The sequence below is a fragment of the Pipistrellus hanaki genome, assembly GCF_964339955.1.
Source record: "Pipistrellus hanaki genome assembly, chromosome: 15".
Classification (NCBI taxonomy): Eukaryota; Metazoa; Chordata; class Mammalia; order Chiroptera; family Vespertilionidae; genus Pipistrellus; species Pipistrellus hanaki.
The window spans coordinates 46,359,664-46,383,776 of record NC_140517.1 but is presented as its reverse complement, the minus strand read 5'-3'; the positions used below and the strand labels follow the sequence as shown (position 1 = coordinate 46,383,776).

The following is a 24,113-nucleotide window of genomic DNA, read 5'->3' as shown; positions in this document are numbered from 1 at the left end:
TTTAGTTCTGGGCTCTCTACTCTATTCCATCGGCCCCTCTGCTTGTCTTTCTGCCAGCGCCACACTGTCCATACTACTGTGCTGACAGTAACTTATAACAAGTTTTGTTTTTTAAATATATTTTATTGATTTTTTTACAGAGAGGAAGGGAGAGAGAGATAGAGAGCGAGAAACATCGACCAGCTGCCTCCTGCACACCCCCTACAGGGGATGTGCCCACAACCAACGTACATGCCCCTGACCGGATTCGAACCTGGGACCTTTCAGTCCGCAGGCCGACGCTCTATCCACTGAGCCAAACCGGTTTCGGCTATAACAAGTTTTGAAATCGGGAAGTGTGAGACCTCCAGCGTTGTGCTTCCTTTCCAAGATTGCTCTGGAATTTTTCTATTTCTGTGAAAAATGCTATCGGGACTCCGATGGGGACTGCGTCGAGTCTGTAGAACGCTTTGGGTAGTACTGACACCTTAGCAATTTTACATTTTCCAACCCAGGTTCACGGGGTATTAACCATTTTTTTAAAGGTATATTTTATTGATTTTTTTTTTTTCCAGAGAGGAAGGGAGGATAGAGAGCAAGAAACATCGATGAGAGAGAAACATCCATCAGCTGCCTCCTGCACACCCCCCACTGGGGATGTGCCCGCAACCAAGGTACATGCCCTTGACTGGAATCGAACTCGGGACCCTTCAGTCCGCAGGTCGACGCTCTATTCACTGAGCCAAACAGGATTCGGCTGTATTAACCATTTTTAATTACATTAGTGGCTCACATGACTGGCTTACATATCCCTCCAAACACCCTGTATTAGTTCACTGTATCAATAATATAACATTATGCCGAAACCGGTTTGGCTCAGTGGGTAGAGCGTCGGCCTGGGGATTGAGAGGTCCCGGGTTCGATTCCGGTCACGGGCATGTATCTTGGTTGCAGGCACATCCCCAGTGGGGGGTGTGCAGGAAGCAGCTGATCGATGTTTCTCTCTCATCGATGTTTCTAGCTCTCTCTTCCTCTCTGTAAAAAATCAATAAAATATATTTTTAAAAAATAATAATATTACATTAATTAGATTGGATGAACAAGAGTTGGCGAGAGCATTGATAAGAAATGCACACCCCACCCCCCACCCCCAATTTGGACAGTTGATGTTGGGGCAGCGGGACTGGGCTGAGGACGTGGGGTTGTTTGACTGGGATTGGCCTCAGTGACCGGAGGTGGGAATGCGGTGAACTGGGCTGGTCACTGAAGTTGTGCTTGGAACTGGGGACTCACGGTTCGGCCTGAGGTGGACGGGGCCTGTCTCCTCCCTCCCCCAGCCCTGCCCAGGCCAAGAGCAGAGGAAACCACACACCCAGCGCACACGTCTTTATTGGCCCAGATGGGGGGTTCCCCGACCCAGACGGGAGCCTCTGTCCTCACCGGGCGGCCGCAGAGCCCGGTCCCCGCTGGCGGAGGTCAGAGCTGGGGGGCGGCAGGGGTGCCCTGGGGCCCCTGGCGGCAGGGGAGAGGCCCGCGCCTGCTCCCCGCGCCCTCCGCCCCCGGCGCCCTGCCCCCGCGCTGGAGGCGCTGCCCCTCCGGGAACAGGGAGGCCACGTCCAGCAGCGCGTCCTCGATGTGCTGCCCCAGCCGGTGCGAGTCCTGGGGGAGAGCGGCCTCGTCCGGGGGAGCCGGGGGCCGGGGGCTGGGGGCTGGGGGAGGGAAGGAGGAGGGAGGAGGGGTCCAGGCTCCTGGGTCCCGAGGAAGGAGGTGGCCGGCGGGTCTCACCGTTTTTGTGCTGGATTTTTTGCTGGAAATGTGGAAGGTGACCGCGCCATCCCCCATGAAGATGTAAGAAACGCCGTAACCGTGGTCATTCACCTGGAGAGGGGCAGAGTGAGGGGCACAGAGGAGGCCCCGTGCCTCCCCACCAGGAGGAGGAGGAGGAGGAGGGGGAGGAGGAGGGGGAGGAAGAGGAGGAGGAGGAGGAGGAGGGGGAGGAGGGGGGAGGAGGGGGAGGAGGGGGAGGAGGGAGGAGGAGCAGGAGGAGAAGGAGGAGCAGGAGGGGGAGGAGGAGAAGGAATAGGAGGAGAAGGCAGGAGGAGGAGGAGGAGGAGGAGGTAGAAGGAGGAGGAGGAGGAGGAGGCAGAAGGAGGAGGCAGGAGGCAGCGCCCGCCTCCCTCAGGGCCCGGGGCTCCACTCACAGGCCCAAATCCTCCCCCGGAGGACACGTAGTCGGGGTAGTTGTGGACGTCGAACAGGTGGGCTTGCTGGACGGGGATCTGGCTGGTGGCCAGCTGCCACTGCTCCGAGTGAACCTGGGGGAGGAGGCCGGTCACAGACACCCTCCCTCCTCCCCCAAAAGAGAAAAACAGACCAACAGACTCGCAGGTCTGCGCCCCTCGGCTCCGCTCCACTACACAGCCCTGTAGCCCTCTCTGACCTGCCCCCTGGCTGCCCGTTCCCCCTAAATCTGCCCCACCTGCCCTCTGCCCTTCTCCCCCCTCCGGGCCGCCCCTTTCTCCCGGCCACGCCCACCGCCCAGGCCACCCCCCCCTTCTTCCAGGTGATGGGCGTCCCTCTCCCTGGGACCAGCCCCGCCCCTTTCTATCGGTGACCACGCCCCTCTGCCCTTCTCCTTCTGACCACCTCTCCGCTCCTCTGGAACCCGCCCCCACCCGCCCCTTTCTCCCAGGCCACACCCACACCCCAGGCCACGCCCCCTTCAGGTGAGGGGCGTTCCTTTCCTTGGGACCAGCCCCGCCCCTTTCTCCCCGGCCACGCCCACTGCCAAGGCCACGCCCTTCTTCAGGTCAAGGAGTTCCTCTCGCTTTGACAAGCTCCGCCCCTTTCTATCTATGACCACGCCCCTCTCCCTTTCTCTCCGCCCCCTTTCCCTGGCCTGGCCTCTTTCCCTTCCCTCTCGGCCTTGTCTCCTTAGCTCTCTCCTCCGCTGTTACCTCCTTTTTCCAACTTCCCCGTCCTTGCCCCCACGTGCCCCCCTCCTCCCGGGGTTCACCACTCCCCTGCGCCCCAACCTGGTCCAGGAAGGGCGCCGGCAGGTGGAGGAGCTGGGACACGATGTAGAGCGCGAACAGGTGGCGGTCGACGCCCTGGCCGCTCATGGCCGCCTTCAGCAGGGCCTGGTGCTTGGCCACCGCCAGGCGGAACAGGGAGAGGCGCTGCGAGTCCTGGGGTCCCCGGAGGTCACAGGTCATGGAAAAACAGGAAATGGGCTTACTGCGGGGAGGGGGGGGGGTCTGTCACACCCCTGGCCTCCTCACCCCAGCTTGCAACACCCCTGCAAGGCGAGACAGCAGCTGTTTTACAGGTGGAACCGGGCTGGGGGGGGGGGGGGAGTCACCTGCCAGGGACACCGCGCAGAGCAGAGGCAGCGGGGTCCCCAGGTCTCTGAAACCCCTCCCACTGAACCACACGACCGGGGAGAGGAAGCAGAGGTGCCTGGGGCGGAGGGGGGTGTCTGAGCAGAGAGGGAGCAGGAGCAGTGGTGCCAATGGCAGTCACAAGGTCACACCGGGTAAGTAATCATCAGAGGGCTGCACTGTGGCCAGAGGGCTCCCTCTAGGGTGCTCCCCCAGTGTCCTGTGAGACCCCATTCAAGTCTATGTCAGTGCAGCCGGTGTGGCTCAGTGGTTAGTGTCAACCTATGAACCGGAAGCCACGGTTTGATTCCTGTTCAGGGCACAGGCCTGGGTTGCAGGCTCGATCCCCAGTAGGGGGCGTGCAAGAGGCAGCTGATCGATGATTCTCTCTCAGAGCCCCGCCTGTCCTCCCCGCCCAGCGCCCCCAGCAGGCGCTCCGTGCCCATCCGCCGGTGCCTGGTGCGGATTGGACATGACCGAGGCCTCGGAGGAGGCTCACACCCACGGTCGCCTCCCGGGCCTCCATGGCTCTCACAAAGTCGCAGGCTTCCCGCGTGCAGGACCGCACCGTCTCCGTCCGGCCCTCCAGGAACAGGCGGGTCATGGCTGACTCGTACGTCAGGCAGAAGCGACCCCTGTCCTGGGGGACAAGGAGAGGAGGAGCCCGTCACCTGGGCTCAGGGAGTCTCCCCAGACGCGACCCCCCTCTGGACCCACCGCCTCCGCCCTCCCTGCCCTGCGTGGCTGGGAGAGAGGATTCAAGATGGCAGACCCGCCCTCCGGGGCGGCTCAGCTGGCTGGCGTCGTCCTGCACACCAAAAGGCTGCTGGCTCGCCCTAGCTGGTGTGGCTCAGTGGATAGAGCACCAGCCCTCGGACGGATGGGTCCAGGGTTAGATTCTGGTCAAAGGCATGTATCTCAGTTGCAGGCTCCATCCTGGCCCTGGTCAGGGTGCATGTGGGAGACAATCACCCCATGTGTCTCTCTCACATCCATGTTTCTCTCTGTCTCTCCCTGTTCCTTCCACTATCTCTCTCTAAAAAAATCAATGGCTAAATATCCTCGGGTGAGGATTAACAACAACACAAAGGTTGCAGGCTCCATCCCCAGTGGGGTGGCATGCAGAAGGCTGCCGATCAAGGTTTCACTGTCACATCAATGTTTCTCTCTCTCCCTCCCTCTCCATTCTTCTCTCTCTAAAAATATTAAAGAAAAAATAATAAAAAATAAAAAATAAAAATAAGGCAGAGACCGGTTTGGCTCAATGGATAGAGCATCAGCTTGGGGACAGAAGGGACCCGGGTTCGATTCTGGTCAAGGGCATATCCCCAGTAGGGGGTGTGCAAGAGGCAGCTGATCGATGACTCTCTTTCATCGATGTTTCTAAGTCTCTCTCTCCCTTCCTCTCTGTACAAAATCAATAAAATATATTAAAAAAAATAAATTAAAAAAATAAAATAAAAAATAAAAATAAAATAAAAATATTAAAGAGCTCTGACTGGTTTGGCTCAGTGGGTAGAGCGTCGGCCTGTGGACTGAAGAGTCCCAGGTTCGATTCCGGTCAAGGGCGTGTACCTGGGTTGCGGGCACATCCCCAGTAGTAAGTGTGCAGGAGGCAGCTGATTGATAGTTCTCTCTCATCGATGTTTCTAACTCTCTATCCCTCTCCCTTCTTCTCTGTAAAAAATCAATAAAATATATTTAAAAAAAATATTTTTTAAAAAGTACCTCTGGGCTGGGGGAGATAGTGGACCCACAACGGCCAAGAAGGGTCATGAAAGGGGCTGACGTGGCAGGTGTTGGGGGACCAGGGCACCGAGCTCCGGAGAGGGGGTGGGGCAGGGAGGGGACCCGACTGACCCGGAAGAGGGCCAGCTGCAGAGCCACCTGGACGAAGCTGTCGGAGGACAGGCGGCAGCGCTTGATGAGGCCCTTGCCAAAGTGGGAGAAGGGGAAGACGTGGCAGTCAGTGTCCCGGGACAAGGCCTGGGCTCCCCTCAGGGCGAGAGAGATGGACCGGTGGACCTGCCGGAGGAGGGAGGGAGGGAGGGGGGGAGGCGGGTCAGAGATGGGAGTGAGACGCAGGTTGGGGACGAACGAGGCCGGAAGTGGTGATGGGAATGGAGGTAGGATTGGGGTGGTCCTGGAAATTGGGAATGCAGTTGAAGGGCTAGGCCCGTGGTCAGCAAACTGCGGCTCGAGAGCCACATGCGGCTCTTTGGCCCCTTGAGTGTGGCTCTTCCACAAAATGCCACGGCCTGGGCGAGTCTGTTTTGAAGAAGTGGCGCTAGAAGTGTTTTAAAAAATATATATTTTATTGATTTTTTACGGAGAAGAAGAGAGAGGGATAGTTAGAAACATCGATCAGAGAGAAACATCCATCAGCTGCCTCCTGCACACCCTCCACTGGGGATGTGCCCGCAACCAAGGCACATGCCCTTGACCAAAATCGAACCTGGGACCTTTCAGTCCTCAGGCCGACGCTCTATCCACTGAGCCAAACGGTTTCGGCTAGAAGAAATTTAAATTTAAAAAATGTGGCTCTCAAAGGAAATTTCAATCATTGCACCGTTGACATGTGGCTCCGTTGACTGATGAGTTTGCTGACCACTGGGTTGGGTTAAAAGTGGAGACGGAGATTAAGGCGGGAATGGGGTTGTGGATGGAAGGAGGCTGGGGTTGGGCTGGAGCTGGGCTGGAGGGAGGGCTGGGGTTTCAGGTGGGTGTGGTGTTGGAAACAGGACTGAACTGAGGATGGTGATAGTGATGGTGACAGAGTTGGGATGGAGATGAGCTTGGGGTGGGCATGGGGTTGGGCAGGACTGGATCGAGAGATGAGATTGGGATTGAGGATGGCATTGGTGGTGGGGACGGGGCCAGAGCTGCGGTTGTAGGGGATGAGGCTGGTCTCGAGGTTGAGTTTGGGGGGAGGCTGAGTTTAAGCATCAAAGCCAGGAATTTGGGGACTCGGAGGGGAGGCCCGGCCCCCAGGCTCACCTTCTCTGGGAGGTCCCAGCGCAGCCGCTGGGGCCGGGGCAGGGCGGGCTCAGGGTGGCCCTTGCAGTGGCCGTCCACCGAGTAGCCCAGCTGAAAGCATTCTGTGGCCAGAGTGAACTGTGTGCAAAGCAGGAGGTGAGCGGCCCCCCACCCCCTCCCTCTGGTCCGTCTAACCGGGACCTCTCGGGCCAGGCCCTCTAGTGCCCGGCGTCTGTCCGTGAGGAGAAACCCTGATGCTCACAAGAGGGCTCTCAGGTTCAAGTCCATGGAGAGCCGGAGTGAAGCTGACACCCAACAGCGCCTCCCATCCCTGACCCCCTCACAGGCTGAGGCCCCGCCCTCCCGGGGACCTCCTCAGCATCCATCTGACCGTGCGGGGCCCACACCCTCCCGGGGACCCCCTATCTCTCTCCCTTCCTCTCTGTACAAAATCAATAAAATATATTTTTTTAAAAAATTAACATTCTTTTTTTATTGTCATCTCATTATTTGGGGATATCTTATCATTAAATATTTGGACTAAAAGTTGATTGAGCCGAAACTGGTTTGGCTCAGTGGTAGAGCGTCGGTCTGGGGACTTAAAAGTCCCGGGTTCGATTCCAGTCAGGGGCATGTGCATTGGTTGCGGGCACATCCCGGTAGGGGGTTTGCAAGAGGCAGCTGGTGGATGTTTCTCTCTCATCGACGTTTCTGGCTCTCTATCTCTCTCCTTTCCTCTGTGTAAAATAATCAATAAAATATATTAAAAAAATAAAAAAATAAAAGTTGATTGAATTATGTTGAATCTGAAAGGAATTTTGTAAATCCTGATTTTCTTCTCTAGTGCCAATTTTCATAAAATACTTATTCATCAAGGAGATGGTAAAAGCAGCTTTTGTAGAGTAGATTGAGATATAAGCCATCACAAAAAAGTGAGAAAAATATAAAAAGAAAATTTTATTTTATATTTTTGGCGGCTCTGCCCCCCGGGGACCCCCTCAGAATCCATCTGACTGTGCGGGGCCCGCACCCTGCTTTTTATTATTGTTCAATATTGCTAAATACTTTTATTTTTTAAAAAAATACATTTTTATTAATTGCAGAGAGGAAGGGAAAGGGAGATAGGAATATCAATGATGAGAAAGAATCAATGATCAGCTGCCTTGTGTATGCCCCCCCTCCCCCCACTGGGGATGGAGCCCCCAACCCAGGCCTGTGCCCTGACTGGGAATCAAACCGTGACCTCCTGGTTCATAGGTTGACGCTCAAACACTAGCCACGCCAGCCGGGCCTGCTAAATATTTTAAATCAACCCCAATCAAGCACCTGCCAAAACAGGTGTGGCTCAGTGGATAGAGCGTCGGCCTGCGGACTGAAAGGTCCCGGGTTCGATTCCAGTCAAGGGCATGTACCTTGGTTGCGGGCACATCCCCAGTGGGGAGTGTGCAGGAGGCAGCTGATCGATGTTTCTCTCTCATCGATGTTTCTAACTGTCTATCCCTCTCTCTTCCTCTCTGTAAAAAATCAATAAAATATATTTTAAAATTTTTTTGTTAAAATAATTAAAAAATATATTTTTTTAAATGGATAATTTAAAAATAGATAAATCAATTAAAAAGATAAAAGGAAACCCAGCCTTTCGCCGGCGGGAGGGGAACCTCAGGCTGGGGGAGGGGAGGAACGGGTGAGGCCGCACAGCCCAGCTCAGAGGCGGCTCCAGCTCGGCCTCAGAACATTCTGGATTCACAGTCCTGCCCTGCAGTTCCTGGCTCAGTGGCTGGGCACATCCGCTTCCTTCTCTGAGCCCCCACTGTCCACCCAGGCTCCTGGTTTCCGGGCAGCCCTGGCCGGCCTCTCCCTCTCCCCCGGCCTCCGCTTTTCCTCCGACCCTGAGTCCCGGGGAGGAAGGTCCCTGGAAACCGGGGTGGGGTCCCCCGGCCGCCCTACCTCCCACATGTGCCCTGAGACCGGGCAGTCCGCCCACGAGTGCTCCACGCTGAGGCCCAGCTTCCCGTTGGAGAAGACGATGAGGGTGAAGGACTTGTCATACCAGCTGCGGGAGAGGTCACAGAGGTCACCAAAGGGGGGGGCCGGGGGGAAGTCGGGGTGCTCCGAGGGACCTGTGGGATTTCCGGGAGGGGAGACTTTTCTGCAATCGGGCTGGTGTGGGATCCCCAAGAGGGCGGGCCTCCAAGGGGAGGCTGTAGACGGGCACGGAGGCCGGTCCGGGGTGCGGAAAAGCGGGGGATTCTGAGAGAACGGACCCGGGAAGGTGCGGGGCTCAGGGGGTGCTGGGAGGTCCCGGGGCTCAGAGACCAGGATGACTGGTGGGCATCCAGGAAGTTCTCTGAGGGTCTCCGGTCTGGGGGGGGAGTTGTTTTGGGGTTTGGGATGCCAGCATTCAGGTCTGGGGGTTCGGGGTTCTGAGTCTGAGATCCCAGTCTTGGGGTCCGGGCTCTGGGGATCTCTGGGTCTGAGGGTCCGGGTCCGGGTCTGGGGTTCTCTGGCTCGGAGGTCCCCAGGTCGCAAGCCATTGAGTCTGGGGTCCTCAGATCCAGGGGGCCCTTGGGCCTGGAGGTGCCCGGGACTGGGGCTCAGGGTCTGTGCATCCAGGGCCCAGAGCATCAGGCCCAAATCCGGGGTCCGGGTCGCAGGTCGGGGTGGGGGTGGGGTGGGGGGTCCAGGCCCCGGGCGGACGCACCGGTCGTGGCCGCGGCCGGCCAGCAGCGCGTGCGCGTAGGCGTCCAGGGAGGCGGCGGGGTCCTCCCGGGCGAGCCCCGCGGGCTCCGCGTCCAGCGAGACGAAGAACGCGGCGCCCTCCACGGCCTCCAGGGCCTCCGGGGCGCGGCCCTGCAGGGCCCTCCGCGCCTGCGCCCACACGTCCCTGCGGGGAGGCGCCTGAGCCCGGCCCCCCGGCCCCCGGCCCCCGCCACAGCCCGGGGATGACCCCAGCCTCGGGGTGACCCCCCCAGCCTCGGGGTGACCCCCCCCAGCCCCGGGGTGACCTCCCCAGCCTCGGAGTGACCCCCAGCCTCGGGGAGACCCCCCAGCCTCGGGGAGACCCCCCAGCCTCGGGGAGACCCCCCCAGCCCCGGGGTGACCCCCCAGCCTCGGGGAGACCCCCCCCAGCCCCGGGGTGACCCCCCAGCCCCGGGGTGACCCCCCAGCCTCGGGGAGACCCCCCCCAGCCCCGGGGTGACCCCCCAGCCCCGGGGAGACCCCCCAGCCCCGGGGTGACCCCCCAGCCTCGGGGTGACCCCGCCCACAGCCTCGGGGTGACCCCCCAGCCTCTGGGAGACCCCCCCAGCCTCGGGGTGACCTCCCCAGCCTCGGGGTGACCTCCCCAGCCTCGGGGTGACCCCTCAGCCTCGGAGTGACCCCCCCCCCAGCCTCGGGGTGACCCCCCCAGCCTCGGGGAGACCCCCCAGCCTCGGGGTGACCCCCCCAGCCTCGGGGAGACCCCCCTCACCGGGGCGCCGCCGTCAGCGCCGCCAGGTGCTCCTCCTGGGCACACGCGGGCGCCGGGTCGTCCAGGATGCGCTGGAACTGCTGCTCCAGGGCGCGCGGGGGCAGCAGGCCGCCGGGGCCGTGGGTGGCCACGCGGAAGAAGCGGCCCCGGTGGAGCACCGCCACGTGCCGGCTGTCCGGGAGGTGGCGGAGGTGGTCTGGAGGGACAGGGGCAGAGTGTGGGGGCGGGAGGGTTGGAAACATTAAGAATAAAACTAGCAAGAACAAAATAAAAACAAAAAAAGAAAAAAATTAAAACCAAAACCAAAACCAAAAAAAACACACACACACACACAAAAAAAAATAAAAACAAGCAAAAGAAGAAGAAGAAGAAGAAGAAGAAGAAGAAGAAGAAAAAAAAGAAGAAGAAGAAGAAGAAGAAGAAAAGAATAGCAACTGCGGCCCTGACCGGTGTGGCTCAGTGGATAGAGCATTGACCTGCGGACTGAAGGGTCTGGAGTTCCATTCCGGTCAAGGGCATGTACCTTGGTTGTAGGTGGCATATATCCAGTGGGAGGTGTGCAGGAGGCAGCTGGTGGATATTTCCCTCTGATCAATGTTTCTAACTATATCCCTCTCCCTTCCTCTCTATAAAAAAAAATATATAAGATATATTTGAAAAAAGAAAAAAGACAAAAAAAAAAAAAAAAGACTGTCCTTATCCCATTTGAGAGACGGGGCGGCCGAGGCCCAGGGAGGGTCACTTGCTCAAGGTCACAGGGCGAGTAGGACGGTGCTGGGATGCAAACCGGGGCGGCGGGCCCCAGAGCAGGTGCCCTTGGCTGCACCGCCCGCCCCCAGAGCCAGGCGGGGAGGGCCTCACCTTTCCGGGCCCCGGGGACCCGCGTGGTGTTGAAGATCTTCTCATACTGGGCGGAGCACAGGGGCCGCATGCCCATCAGCAGCGTCTGCGGGAGACCGGGCTCGGGAGCTGCCCCCAGGGGCCCCGCAGCCCCGCGGCCATGGCCCCCGCCCCCGGGGCCCTCACCGGCAGGATCTCCTGGCGCTCCAGGCGCTGGCGGTACAGCAGCAGCGCGTGCACCGCGTTCCCGGCGCGGGCGGCCTGCACCGGGGTGGGCGTGACGTACAGGAAGTCCTGGGCGAGGGGGGACAGCAGAACGCCTGGGGTCAGGCTTGCCCCTGACCCCCACACACAGGCCCTGCCCCCCACAGAGGGCGGATGGGGAATTCAAGATTGTGATGTGGGTCCCTGACCCTAAACCCCACATTTTAGGAGCCTGCCCCCTCCCCAGCGCCGAGCCCGCCTCTCCCGCTCACCATCAGGTAATAGTTGCTGTTCACCATCAGCGGGTTGCGGGAGCGAAGGTACACGAACTCTTCCCACCAGTCACTGACCTGGGGATGGGTCACACAGACACGAAGCTGGGGTGACGGGGCCCATGCAGGGGGGGACAGGGGGAGGGTCCAGCCACCCGAGACTTGGCTGTGTCTAACGGGGAGGGCGGGGCCCAAGGCAGGAGGCAGGCCTGGTCAGTCACTAGCAACACCCTAGAAGCTAGCCTCAGGCTGTGAAATATTACGCAGCTGTTAAAAAGAACAAGCTAGGCCAAAACCGGTTTGGCTCAGTGGATAGTGTCAGCCTGTGGACTGAAGGGTCCCAGGTTCGATTCTGGTGAAGGGCATGTACCTTGGTTGCGGGCACATCCCCAGTGGGGATTTTCAGGAGGCAGCTAATTGATATTTCTCTCTCATCGATGTTTCTAACTCTCTATCCCTCTCCCTTGGTCCCCGTAAGAAATCAATAAAATATATTTTTTTTAAAAAAAGAAAAAGAAAAAGCTATATCCATATGACTGACACAGAGGGAGCACCAAGGCATGCTGCCCATGGCGGGGGCGGGGCCCAGAATGCCCGGCATCTCGGGCCTCCAATCGCTGCAGGGCCTCGGGGCTGTGGGCGGGGCGTTGGGCGGGGCTGACTGAGTATGGGGCGGGGCCCAGAATGCCTGGTGTCTGGGGCCTCCAATCGCCGCAGGGCCTCGGGGCTGTGGGCGGGGCGGGGCTTACCCCGCGGGGGCGGGGATTGGCTCAGACTCCGCCTTCCCACAGGCACTCACGTAGTTGGACGCCCACCAGGACTTGAGCCGCAGGTACCACTGCAGCAGCGCCGCCTGCAGCCGCAGGAAGTCCTGCGCCAGGCCCGCCGTGCAGGCGAAGTCCTCGTCCGAGAGGACAGGCCTGACGGACTCCAGGTACTGAGAGGAGGCGTAGGGGCAGGTGGGTCACACCCCGAGCGCGCCCCAGCCCGCCCGCCGCCTCCCCTCCCCTCCAGGGCCCGGCCCACCTTCCCAACGGTGTCCTGCGCCGAGGGCACCGGCTGGCGCGGCAGGGAGCGCTGGTAGCTGAAGAGCATTGGGTGGCGGCCGGAGAAGATGCGGACCAGGGCCTGAGGGGGGAGAGGGAATTGTGGGTCATTAAACCCACAGAGCAAATGCGACAGATACCCACCCCCCAGAAAAAGGGGGAGGGTGGAGACTTAGAGAGAGGGGGACAGACACCCAGAGAGAGAGGGGGACAGAGACCCAGAGAGAGGGGGACAGACACCCAGAGAGAGGGGGACAGAGACCCAGAGAGAGGGGGACAGAGACCCAGAGAGAGGGGGACAGACACCCAGAGAGAGGGGGACAGACACCCAGAGAGAGGGGGACAGAGACCCAGAGAGAGGGGGACAGAGACCCAGAGAGAGGGGGACAGAGACCCAGAGAGAGGGGGACAGACACCCAGAGAGAGGGGGACAGAGACCCAGAGAGAGGGGGACAGAGACCCAGAGAGAGGGGGACAGAGACCCAGAGAGAGGGGGACAGACACCCAGAGAGAGGGGGACAGAGACCCAGAGAGAGGGGGACAGAGACCCAGAGAGAGGGGGACAGACACCCAGAGAGAGGGGGACAGAGACCCAGAGAGAGGGGGACAGAGACCCAGAGAGAGGGGGACAGAGACCCAGAGAGAGGGGGACAGAGACCCAGAGAGAGGGGGACAGACACCCAGAGAGAGGGGGACAGAGACCCAGAGAGAGGGGGACAGAGACCCAGAGAGAGGGGGACAGAGACCCAGAGAGAGGGGGACAGACACCCAGAGAGAGGGGGACAGACACCCAGAGAGAGGGGGACAGACACCCAGAGAGAGGGGGACAGAGACCCAGAGAGAGGGGGACAGAGACCCAGAGAGAGGGGGACAGACACCCAGAGAGAGGGGGACAGACACCCAGAGAGAGGGGGACAGAGACCCAGAGAGAGGGGGACAGAGACCCAGAGAGAGGGGGACAGACACCCAGAGAGAGGGGGACAGAGACCCAGAGAGAGGGGGACAGAGACCCAGAGAGAGGGGGACAGAGACCCAGAGAGAGGGGGACAGACACCCAGAGAGAGGGGGACAGACACCCAGAGAGAGGGGGACAGAGACCCAGAGAGAGGGGGACAGAGACCCAGAGAGAGGGGGACAGAGACCCAGAGAGAGGGGGACAGAGACCCAGAGAGAGGGGGACAGAGACCCAGAGAGAGGGGGACAGACACCCAGAGAGAGGGGGACAGAGACCCAGAGAGAGGGGGACAGACACCCAGAGAGAGGGGGACAGAGACCCAGAGAGAGGGGGACAGACACCCAGAGAGAGGGGGACAGACACCCAGAGAGAGGGGGACAGAGACCCAGAGAGAGGGGGACAGAGACCCAGAGAGAGGGGGACAGAGACCCAGAGAGAGGGGGACAGAGACCCAGAGAGAGGGGGACAGACACCCAGAGAGAGGGGGACAGACACCCAGAGAGAGGGGGACAGAGACCCAGAGAGAGAGGGGGACAGAGACCCAGAGAGAGGGGGACAGAGACCCAGAGAGAGGGGGACAGAGACCCAGAGAGAGGGGGACAGACACCCAGAGAGAGGGGGACAGACACCCAGAGAGAGGGGGACAGAGACCCAGAGAGAGGGGGACAGACACCCAGAGAGAGGGGGACAGAGACCCAGAGAGAGGGGGACAGACACCCAGAGAGAGGGGGACAGACACCCAGAGAGAGAGGGACAGAGACCCGGAGAGAGGGGGACAGAGACCCGGAGAGAGGGGGACAGAGACCCAGAGAGAGGGGGACAGAGACCCGGAGAGAGGGGGACAGACACCCAGAGAGAGGGGGACAGAGACCCAGAGAGAGGGGGACAGAGACCCAGAGAGAGGGGGACAGAGACCCAGAGAGAGGGGACAGAGACCCAGAGAGAGAGGGACAGAGACCCGGAGAGAGGGGGACAGACACCCAGAGAGAGAGGGACAGAGACCCGGAGAGAGGGGGACAGAGACCCAGAGAGAGGGGGACAGAGACCCAGAGAGAGGGGGACAGAGACCCGGAGAGAGGGGACAGACACCCAGAGAGAGGGGGACAGACACCCAGAGAGAGGGGGACAGAGACCCGGAGAGAGGGGGACAGAGACCCGGAGAGAGGGGGACAGACACCCAGAGAGAGGGGGACAGAGACCCAGAGAGAGGGGGACAGAGACCCGGAGAGAGGGGGACAGAGACCCGGAGAGAGGGGACAGACACCCAGAGAGAGGGGGACAGAGACCCAGAGAGAGGGGGACAGAGACCCAGAGAGAGGGGGACAGAGACCCAGAGAGAGGGGGACAGAGACCCAGAGAGAGGGGGACAGAGACCCAGAGAGAGGGGGACAGACACCCAGAGAGAGGGGGACAGAGACCCAGAGAGAGGGGGACAGAGACCCAGAGAGAGGGGGACAGACACCCAGAGAGAGGGGGACAGAGACCCAGAGAGAGGGGGACAGACACCCAGAGAGAGGGGGACAGAGACCCAGAGAGAGGGGGACAGAGACCCAGAGAGAGGGGGACAGACACCCAGAGAGAGGGGGACAGACACCCAGAGAGAGGGGGACAGAGACCCAGAGAGAGGGGGACAGACACCCAGAGAGAGGGGGACAGACACCCAGAGAGAGGGGGACAGAGACCCAGAGAGAGGGGGACAGAGACCCAGAGAGAGGGGGACAGAGACCCAGAGAGAGGGGGACAGAGACCCAGAGAGAGGGGGACAGACACCCAGAGAGAGGGGGACAGAGACCCAGAGAGAGGGGGACAGACACCCAGAGAGAGGGGGACAGAGACCCAGAGAGAGGGGGACAGAGACCCAGAGAGAGGGGGACAGACACCCAGAGAGAGGGGGACAGAGACCCAGAGAGAGGGGGACAGACACCCAGAGAGAGGGGGACAGAGACCCAGAGAGAGAGGGACAGACACCCAGAGAGAGTGGGACAGAGACCCAGAGAGAGGGGGACAGAGACCCAGAGAGAGGGGGACAGAGACCCAGAGAGAGGGGGACAGACACCCAGAGAGAGGGGGACAGAGACCCAGAGAGAGGGGGACAGAGACCCAGAGAGAGGGGGACAGAGACCCAGAGAGAGGGGGACAGAGACCCAGAGAGAGGGGGACAGACACCCAGAGAGAGGGGGACAGACACCCAGAGAGAGGGGGACAGAGACCCAGAGAGAGGGGGACAGAGACCCAGAGAGAGGGGGACAGAGACCCAGAGAGAGGGGGACAGACACCCAGAGAGAGGGGGACAGAGACCCAGAGAGAGGGGGACAGAGACCCAGAGAGAGGGGGACAGACACCCAGATAGAGGGGGACAGACACCCAGAGAGAGGGGGACAGAGACCCAGAGAGAGAGGGACAGAGACCCAGAGAGAGGGGGGCAGAGACCCAGAGAGAGGGGGGCAGAGACCCAGAGAGAGGGGGACAGACACCCAGAGAGAGGGGGACAGACACCCAGAGAGAGGGGGACAGACACCCAGAGAGAGGGGGACAGAGACCCAGAGAGAGAGGGACAGAGACCCAGAGAGAGGGGGACAGAGACCCGGAGAGAGGGGGACAGAGACCCAGAGAGAGGGGGACAGAGACCCAGAGAGAGGGGGACAGACACCCAGAGAGAGGGGGACAGACACCCAGAGAGAGGGGGACAGAGACCCAGAGAGAGGGGGACAGAGACCCAGAGAGAGGGGGACAGAGACCCAGAGAGAGGGGGACAGACACCCAGAGAGAGGGGGACAGAGACCCAGAGAGAGGGGGACAGACACCCAGAGAGAGGGGGACAGAGACCCAGAGAGAGGGGGACAGAGACCCAGAGAGAGGGGGACAGACACCCAGATAGAGGGGGACAGACACCCAGAGAGAGGGGGACAGAGACCCAGAGAGAGAGGGACAGAGACCCAGAGAGAGGGGGGCAGAGACCCAGAGAGAGGGGGGCAGAGACCCAGAGAGAGGGGGACAGACACCCAGAGAGAGGGGGACAGACACCCAGAGAGAGGGGGACAGACACCCAGAGAGAGGGGGACAGAGACCCAGAGAGAGAGGGACAGAGACCCAGAGAGAGGGGGACAGAGACCCGGAGAGAGGGGGACAGAGACCCAGAGAGAGGGGGACAGAGACCCAGAGAGAGGGGGACAGACACCCAGAGAGAGGGGGACAGAGACCCGGAGAGAGGGGGACAGAGACCCAGAGAGAGGGGGACAGAGACCCAGAGAGAGGGGGACAGACACCCAGAGAGAGGGGGACAGACACCCAGAGAGAGGGGGACAGAGACCCAGAGAGAGGGGGACAGAGACCCAGAGAGAGAGGGACAGAGACCCAGAGAGAGGGGGACAGACACCCAGAGAGAGGGGGACAGAGACCCAGAGAGAGGGGGACAGAGACCCAGAGAGAGGGGGACAGACACCCAGAGAGAGGGGGACAGAGACCCAGAGAGAGGGGGACAGAGACCCAGAGAGAGGGGGACAGAGACCCAGAGAGAGGGGGACAGAGACCCAGAGAGAGGGGGACAGAGACCCAGAGAGAGGGGGACAGAGACCCAGAGAGAGGGGGACAGAGACCCAGAGAGAGGGGGACAGAGACCCAGAGAGAGGGGGACAGAGACCCAGAGAGAGAGGGGGACAGAGACCCAGAGAGAGGGGGACAGAGACCCAGAGAGAGGGGGACAGACACCCAGAGAGAGGGGGACAGAGACCCAGAGAGAGGGGGGCAGAGACCCAGAGAGAGGGGGGCAGAGACCCAGAGAGAGGGGGACAGAGACCCAGAGAGAGGGGGACAGAGACCCAGAGAGAGGGGGACAGAGACCCAGAGAGAGGGGGACAGAGACCCAGAGAGAGAGGGCGACAGAGACCCAGAGAGAGGGGGACAGAGACCCAGAGAGAGGGGGACAGACACCCAGAGAGAGGGGGACAGACACCCAGAGAGAGGAGGACAGACACCCAGAGAGAGGGGGACAGAGACCCAGAGAGAGGGGGACAGACACCCAGAGAGAGGGGGACAGACACCCAGAGAGAGGGGGACAGAGACCCAGAGAGAGGGGGACAGAGACCCAGAGAGAGGGGGACAGACACCCAGAGAGAGGGGGACAGACACCCAGAGAGAGGGGGACAGACACCCAGAGAGAGGGGGACAGACACCCAGAGAGAGGGGGACAGAGACCCAGAGAGAGGGGGACAGACACCCAGAGAGAGGGGGACAGACACCCAGAGAGAGGGGGACAGACACCCAGAGAGAGGGGGGGACAGACACCCAGAGAGAGGGGGGGACAGACACCCAGAGAGAGGGGGGGACAGACACCCAGAGAGAGGGGGGGACAGACACCCAGAGAGAGGGGGACAGACACCCAGAGAGAGGGGGACAGAGACCCAGAGAGAGGGGGACAGACACCCAGAGAGAGGGGGACAGACACCCAGAGAGAGGGGGACAGACACCCAGAGAGAGGGGGACAGACACCCAGAGAGAGGGGGACAGACACCCAGAGAGAGGGGGACAGACACCCAGAGAGAGGGGGACAGAGACCCAGAGAGAGGGGGACAGACACCCAGAGAGAGGGGGACAGACACCCAGAGAGAGTGGGACAGAGACCCAGAGAGAGGGGGACAGAGACCCAGAGAGAGGGGGACAGACACCCAGAGAGAGGGGGACAGACACCCAGAGAGAGGGGGACAGACACCCAGAGAGAGGGGGACAGACACCCAGAGAGAGGGGGACAGACACCCAGAGAGAGGGGGACAGACACCCAGAGAGAGGGGGACAGACACCCAGAGAGAGGGGGACAGACACCCAGAGAGAGGGGGACAGAGACCCAGACAGAGGGGGACAGACACCCAGAGAGAGGGGGACAGACACCCGGAGAGAGGGGGACAGGGACCCAGACAGAGGGGGACAGAGACCCAGAGAGAGAGGGGGACAGACACCCAGAGAGAGGGGGACAGAGACCCAGAGAGTGGGGGACAGGGACCCGGGGGGGGGCAGTGACCCAGAGAGAGGGGGGCAGAGACCGGGGGGGGGGGCAGAGACCCATAGAGGGAAAGGGGGACAGAGACCCGGAGAGAGGGGGACAGAGACCCAGAGAGAGAGGGACAGAGACCCAGAGAGAGAGGGACAGAGACCCAGAGGGAGAGGGACAGACACCCAGAGAGGGGGGGGCAGAGACCCAGAGAGGGAGAGGGGGACAGAGACCCGGAGAGAGGGGGACAGGGACCCAGACAGAGGGGGACAGAGACCCAGAGAGAGGGGGGACAGGGACCCGGAGAGAGGGGGACAGAGACCCAGAGAGAGAGGGACAGAGACCCAGAGGGAGAGGGACAGACACCCAGAGAGGGGGGGGCAGGGACCCGGAGGGAGGGGGGACAGGGACCCGGAGGGAGGGGGACAGGGACCCGGAGGGAGGGGGACAGGGACCCGGAGGGAGGGGGGACAGGGACCCGGAGGGAGGGGGACAGGGACCCGGAGAAGGGGGGACAGAGAAGGAAGCCCCCACAGGCCCTCACATACCAGCCAGGTCTTGGTGGGCGAGGACATGGCCCCGGGGGGCTCCAGGAGCCAGCCGTGGTAGGACAGCAGCAGCCGCAGCGCCACGTGCAGCGTGAAGACCAGGGCGCCCCACAGGCAGGAGGCGAACAGGGCGGCCGCCAGGACCCCCCGGAGCCGGTGGTGCGGTCCGCCCCTGGGAGGAGAGAGCAGCCTCCGGCCTCTGGTCTCCCGGCCTCCGACCCCGCCCGCCAGCCTCACCGGTCAAGGGCATGTACCTTGGTTGCGGGCACATCGCCAGTAGGGGGCATGCAGGAGGCAGCTGATCAATGATTCTCTCATTATTGATTTTCTCTCTCTCTCTCTCTCTCTCTCTCTCTCTCTCTCTCTCTCTCTCTCTCTGTCTCCCCCTTCCTCTCTGAAATCAGTAAAAATAAAAACGAAAACTCCAATACCTAAACTGGTGAAGTGTCTTATCTAAAAGTGCACACTCAGAGACTAGCAGAGTTCACACTTTCATTAATATGCATAACCATATGAGACATTTTCTAGTTTGTCACCATCCCTCTTAACAAGCAGCAGCCAGGATGGACAGCAGAGAGAAAAGCACCTCCTTTTTTACTGAGGCCGTACCTTTAGTAATCTGTCCCAAAGCAGCAATCAGAGGTTACTTTTCTGTAGCGGGCACAGCACACTGACAGAGCAACCCACCAGGTGCTGGGAAAGGAACCAGGGAGGTTACTGGGCAGAAGTGGGGACTCACCAGTCCGGCAGCAGCTCTTTAATCTTCTCCGTCAGGCCCAGGGAAGGGTCCAGCTGGAGGAACCAGGCGAGCTGGATGGCGCTGAAGAGGAAGAGCCAGCTGAGGGGGCTGGCGGGGAACACGCCCACGAGGAAGTCGTTCTGTGGGGAAGGGAGAGCGTCCGTGCAATCGCATTCTCTGAGCACAACCCTCAGACACTGATCGAGCGCCCAGCGTGTGCTGGCTTCCGAGCTGGGTGCCCAAGACCCAGGGGGCGGCAGAATGATCTAGTCCAGGGGTCCTCAAACTTTTTAAAGTGGGGGCCAGATCACGGTCCCTCAGAGAGCTGGAGGGCCGGACTATATGAACTACTAATTCCTACTGTTGCCCAAAAAACCTGGCGGGCCGGATCAGACTCCTCTGCGGGCCGCATGTGGCCCGCGGGCCGTAGTTTGAAGACCCCTGATCTAGTCTGTCCTCAGGGAGGTCACTCAAGAAACCGGTTTGGCTCAGTGGATAGAGCGTCAGCCTGCGGACTGAAGGGTCCCAGGTTCGAATCCGGTCAAGGGCATATACCTTGGCTGCGGGCACATCCCCCAGTGGAGAGTGTGCAGGAGGCAACTGGTCGATGTTTCTCTCTCATCGATGTTTCTAACTCTCTCTCCTCCTCTCTGTAAAAAATCAATAAAATATATTTTAAAAAGAAAGAAAGGATGAGCCGAAACCGGTTTGGCTCAGTGGTAGAGCGTCGGTCTGCAGACTGAAGGGTCCTAGGTTCAATTCCGGTCAAGGGCATGTACATTGGTTGCGGGCACATCCCCAGTGGGGGGTGTGCAGGAGGCAGCTGGTCGATGTTTCTCTCTCATTGACGTTTCTGGCTCTCTGTCCCTCTCTCCTCCTCTCTGTAGAAAATCAATAAAATATATTAAAAAAAAAAAGAAGAAGAAAAAAAAGAAAGAAAGAAAGGATGAAGTCCTAACCAGTTTGGCTCAGTGGATAGAGCGTCGGCCTGCGGACTGAAGAGCCCCAGGTTCGATTCTGGTCAAGGGCATGTGCCTTGGTTGTGGGTACATTCCCCGCGGGGGGTGTGTGTGTGTGTGTGTGTGCAGGAGGCAGCTGATCGATGATTCTCATGGATGTTTCTAACTCTCTATCCCTCTCTCTCCCTCTCTGTAAAAAATCAATAAAATATATTTTTAAAAAATTACTTTTGTTGCTACTTCATAGCTGTAAATGTGCTACTGTTATGAATCGTAATGTCACTATCTATTGAGAGAACCGCTGCTGTGAGCCTAAGACCATCGGAAAGCACAGATATTTACACTGGGGGGGGGCAGAGATAACGGGTACATAAGCGAAGGGCTGAGAGCAGTGTGTCAGACAGCGCTAGGTGCTGTGGAGAAAAATAAAGCAGAGAAGGGGTCGGGGGAAGGGCCTGCTTGGAGCAGCTCGGAGCCAGGCATTCAGCAGGTGCTCAATAAGTGCCACTACGGCGATCCTTTCCATCGCTACTCTACTGCTCCTTGGGGTTTATTTACTGGTCTGCCTTTGGCTTGGCAGGAACATTACAGGCAAATGTGGTTATTTTTCTTTCTTTCTTTTTTGTTACTCCTCACCTGAGGATACTTTTTTTAATTGAGAGAGAGAGAGAGAGAGAGAGAGAGAGAGAGAGAGAGAGAGGAGTAACATCGATGTGAGAGAGACACATCAACTAGTTGCCTCCCGCACGCACCCGGACCAGGGGTGGGGAGAAAACTGTAACCCAGGTTACACCAACCACTGAGCCACCCTGCCTGGCAGGCCCACCCACTTTAACTCCTGGAGATGGGAGGGAAAGCTGAGAAGTGCGCCATGGGAAGGGGACTGAGTTCTAGAAATTGGGGTGGGAGTGGAGTTTGGGGGTGTGGGGAAGGCGGTGAGTAGGGGTTCCCAGTGGGTGAGGCTGAGGGCCCCAGACCAGAAAGCAGCTGTAAGGAGCCCTGGACGGGGACAGAGTTCCCGGAAGCAGATAGCAGATCCCCGGAGGGAGGCCCCCCGCAGCCCTGCTCACCCAGAAGCGGGCGAGGTGCCTCTTCCAGGAGCGCAGTCCGGACAGGTAGATGTCCTGCAGCAGGGCGCCCGGGGCCGCCTCCGCCCCCGAGGGCAGCGCGGGCCCGAGGCCCACGGCCTGGTGCGCCTCCGCCATGTCCCGCCGGCCCTGGGAGGACAGAGGCCCTGAGCTCCCCGCCCTCTGCTCCCGCAGACCCTCCTCCATCAGACCCTCCTCCCTCAGACCCAGTAGTCCAGGCCCCCAGCCTCTCGTCCCTCAGACCCAGGCCCCCAGCCCCTCCTCCCTCAGACCCTCCTTCCCCAGACCCAGGAGCCCAGGCCCCCAGCCCTCCTCCCTCAGACCCAGGAGCCCAGGCCCCAGCCCCTCCTCCCTCAGACCCAGGGGTCCAGGCCTCCAGCCCCTCCTCCCTCAGACCCAGGGGTCCAGGCCCCCAGCCCCTCCTCCCTCAGACCCAGGGGTCCAGGCCCCCAGCCCTCCTCCCTCAGACCCAGGAGCCCAGGCCCCAGCCCCTCCTCCCTCAGACCCAGGGGTCCAGGCCTCCAGCCCCTCCTCCCTCAGACCCAGGGGTCCAGGCCCCCAGCCGCTCCTCCCTCACACCCAGGGGTCCAGGCCCCCAGCCCCTCCTCCCTCAGACCCAGGGGTCCAGGCCCCCAGCCCCTCCTCCCTCAGACCCAGGGGTCCAGGCCTCCAGCCCCTCCTCCCTCAGACCCAGGAGTCCATGCCCCCAGCCCCTCCTCCCTCAGACCCAGGACAGCTCCTCCTTCCTAAGCACCTGAGGGTCTGAGGGTCCCGGCCAGACGCTCGGTATTGGGGGGACCTCCGTAGACCTCTGTGAACCCACACACAGGCGGGAGGGCTAACTCCGTTTACCCTCCTTGTGTCTGTGCTGAGGATGCAGGGCGGGGGCAGTGCCTCCTCCCAATGTAGGACTTTCAAAATTCGGGGGTGGGGCGGGGGGGGTGTCCGTCTAGGGTGAGTTATGGGGTCTCCGAGGAAAATATCAGAACTGGACCCTCTTAAAACAAACACCTGCCCGAAGCTGGCTGGCACTGCCCACCCGTTTCCGTGTCCCGTTCCGGGTGGGGTGGAGTGGGTGAGGGTGGGGTGGGGTGGGTGAGGGTGGGGTGGGGTGGGTGAGGGTGGGGTGGGTGAGGGTGGGGTGGGGTGGGGTGGGTAAGGGTGAGTGTGGGGGGACTGTCTATCATGCACCCGCTCCGGGTTGGCTCGGCGCCCCCTCCCCCGCAGCAGGGGCCGGCGGGGGTGGGGGAGGGAGCCCTCCACTGCGCATGCCCCGCAGCCAGGGATGCTGCGAGGACAAGTGATGGAGAAGCTGGACGCCCAGCCTGAGACCCGGGCCTCCCGCCCCCGCTGCGGCTCGGCCCCTCCCGTCCGTACTTACTCCGCCGGGCAGGGGTCCGCCGATGGGGTCCTGGGGACCAGGCCGGCTCACCCCTCCCCGACCCCCGGTGCGGAGCGCCAGGCCCGTCCCCCACTCGCATAGAGATGTGCGGCCCAGGGCGGCGAGTCCGCGACCTGGCCGAGGGGCTTCAGGGGTTCCTGCGCGCCCCGATCATCCACCACCCAGGACCCCCGACTTCTGTCCAGCGTGTGCCTCCCCTGGTTGTCCCCGCCCCTTCCAATCCCGGCTCCCTGTCCCCGCCCCCTCCCGATGGCGCTGCGCTGTCCCCGCCCCCCGAGCCCCAGCCTCCAATCCCCTCCGGGCGTGGGTCCCCGCTGTCCCTCTCTCCCCGCCCCCTCCCGATGGCGCTGCGCTGTCCCCGCCCCCCGAGCCCCAGCCTCCAATCCGCTCCCGGCGTGGGTCCCCGCTGTCCCTCTCTCCCCGCCTCCTTCTCCATCAGTTCTAAGCAGCATCTGTCCTCTGAGCCCCAGGTTCCCGGGCTCCGGTCTGCTCTCCCCCGGGGGCGGGAACGAGGCTTACCCGGGGACTCGAAGCCCACCTCCGGTGAAGTCCAGTCACGCGCGTGGGGTGTCCAGGAGCTGGAGCGAATCTCCGCCCTGCCATCCCAGGCAGGGAGGAAAGCTGGTTTGGGATCAGATAGAGCCACAGAGCTACCCATACAAGGTGCAACTGCGCTGGTGCGGAGGAGGCGGCTGCAGATTGGATTCGAGTTACAGGGTCAGAGGGACTCCCATGAGGGAAAGTGTGCATGGCACAGGGGGGAAGTGTTAGGGGCGGGACTCAGCTGGTCAGACCAGAAAGAGCAGAGACTGAAACACGGGTATCACTTTTTTTTTTTTTTAATATATTTTATTGATTTTACACAGAGAGGAATTGAGAGGGACAGAGAGTTAGAAACGTCGATGAGAGAGAAACATCGACCAGCTGCCTCTTGCACACCCCCACTGGGGATGTGCCCGCAACCAAGGTACATGCCCTTGACCGGAATCAAACCCGGGACCTTTCAGTCCGCAAGCCGACGCTCTATCCACTGAGCCAAACCGGTCCCGGACATGGGTATCACCTTTTATTTGGCTTGGGACATTAATATTCTGACCATGCTGGTTCTGGGGTGCCCCTGGGCCCAGCCCAGTCACAGGGGGGAAATATACCTGGGCAAGTCCATGTAGAACTAGGAGGAAGCTTGGGGTTGTGGCCCCAATATACAGATGGGTAAACTGAGGCTAGGAGAGGTGCAGAGGTGTTCAATGTCACCAGCAAGCTGAACACTGC

General features: G+C 60.9%; 1 protein-coding gene across 8 annotated transcripts; it reads right to left on the bottom strand.

Annotated features, from left to right (window-relative positions):
* Positions 1 to 1,428: 1,428 nt before the first annotated feature.
* On the bottom strand, positions 1,429 to 23,052 carry CPT1C (carnitine palmitoyltransferase 1C). Of its 8 annotated transcripts, none has more exons than XM_084905910.1 (19): positions 22,821 to 23,052; positions 21,422 to 21,568; positions 19,393 to 19,532; positions 18,654 to 18,825; positions 12,147 to 12,248; positions 11,920 to 12,057; positions 11,121 to 11,198; positions 10,831 to 10,938; positions 10,666 to 10,750; positions 9,805 to 10,000; positions 9,037 to 9,219; positions 8,283 to 8,388; positions 6,357 to 6,473; positions 5,220 to 5,384; positions 3,859 to 3,999; positions 3,015 to 3,167; positions 2,181 to 2,294; positions 1,765 to 1,857; positions 1,429 to 1,638 (listed from the first exon to the last, which is right to left on the bottom strand). In XM_084905910.1, exons 2-19 carry the CDS (start codon positions 21,554 to 21,556, stop codon positions 1,456 to 1,458), a joined length of 2,409 nt encoding a protein of 802 aa, XP_084762036.1. In that variant the 5' UTR covers positions 21,557 to 21,568; positions 22,821 to 23,052; the 3' UTR covers positions 1,429 to 1,455. The 8 variants fall into 8 exon arrangements, 6 of the variants coding, with proteins under 6 accessions (XP_084762036.1, XP_084762038.1, XP_084762039.1 ...); XM_084905912.1 differs by having other exon boundaries at positions 3,865 to 3,999; XM_084905913.1 differs by having other exon boundaries at positions 3,928 to 3,999.
* Positions 23,053 to 24,113: the final 1,061 nt, after the last annotated feature.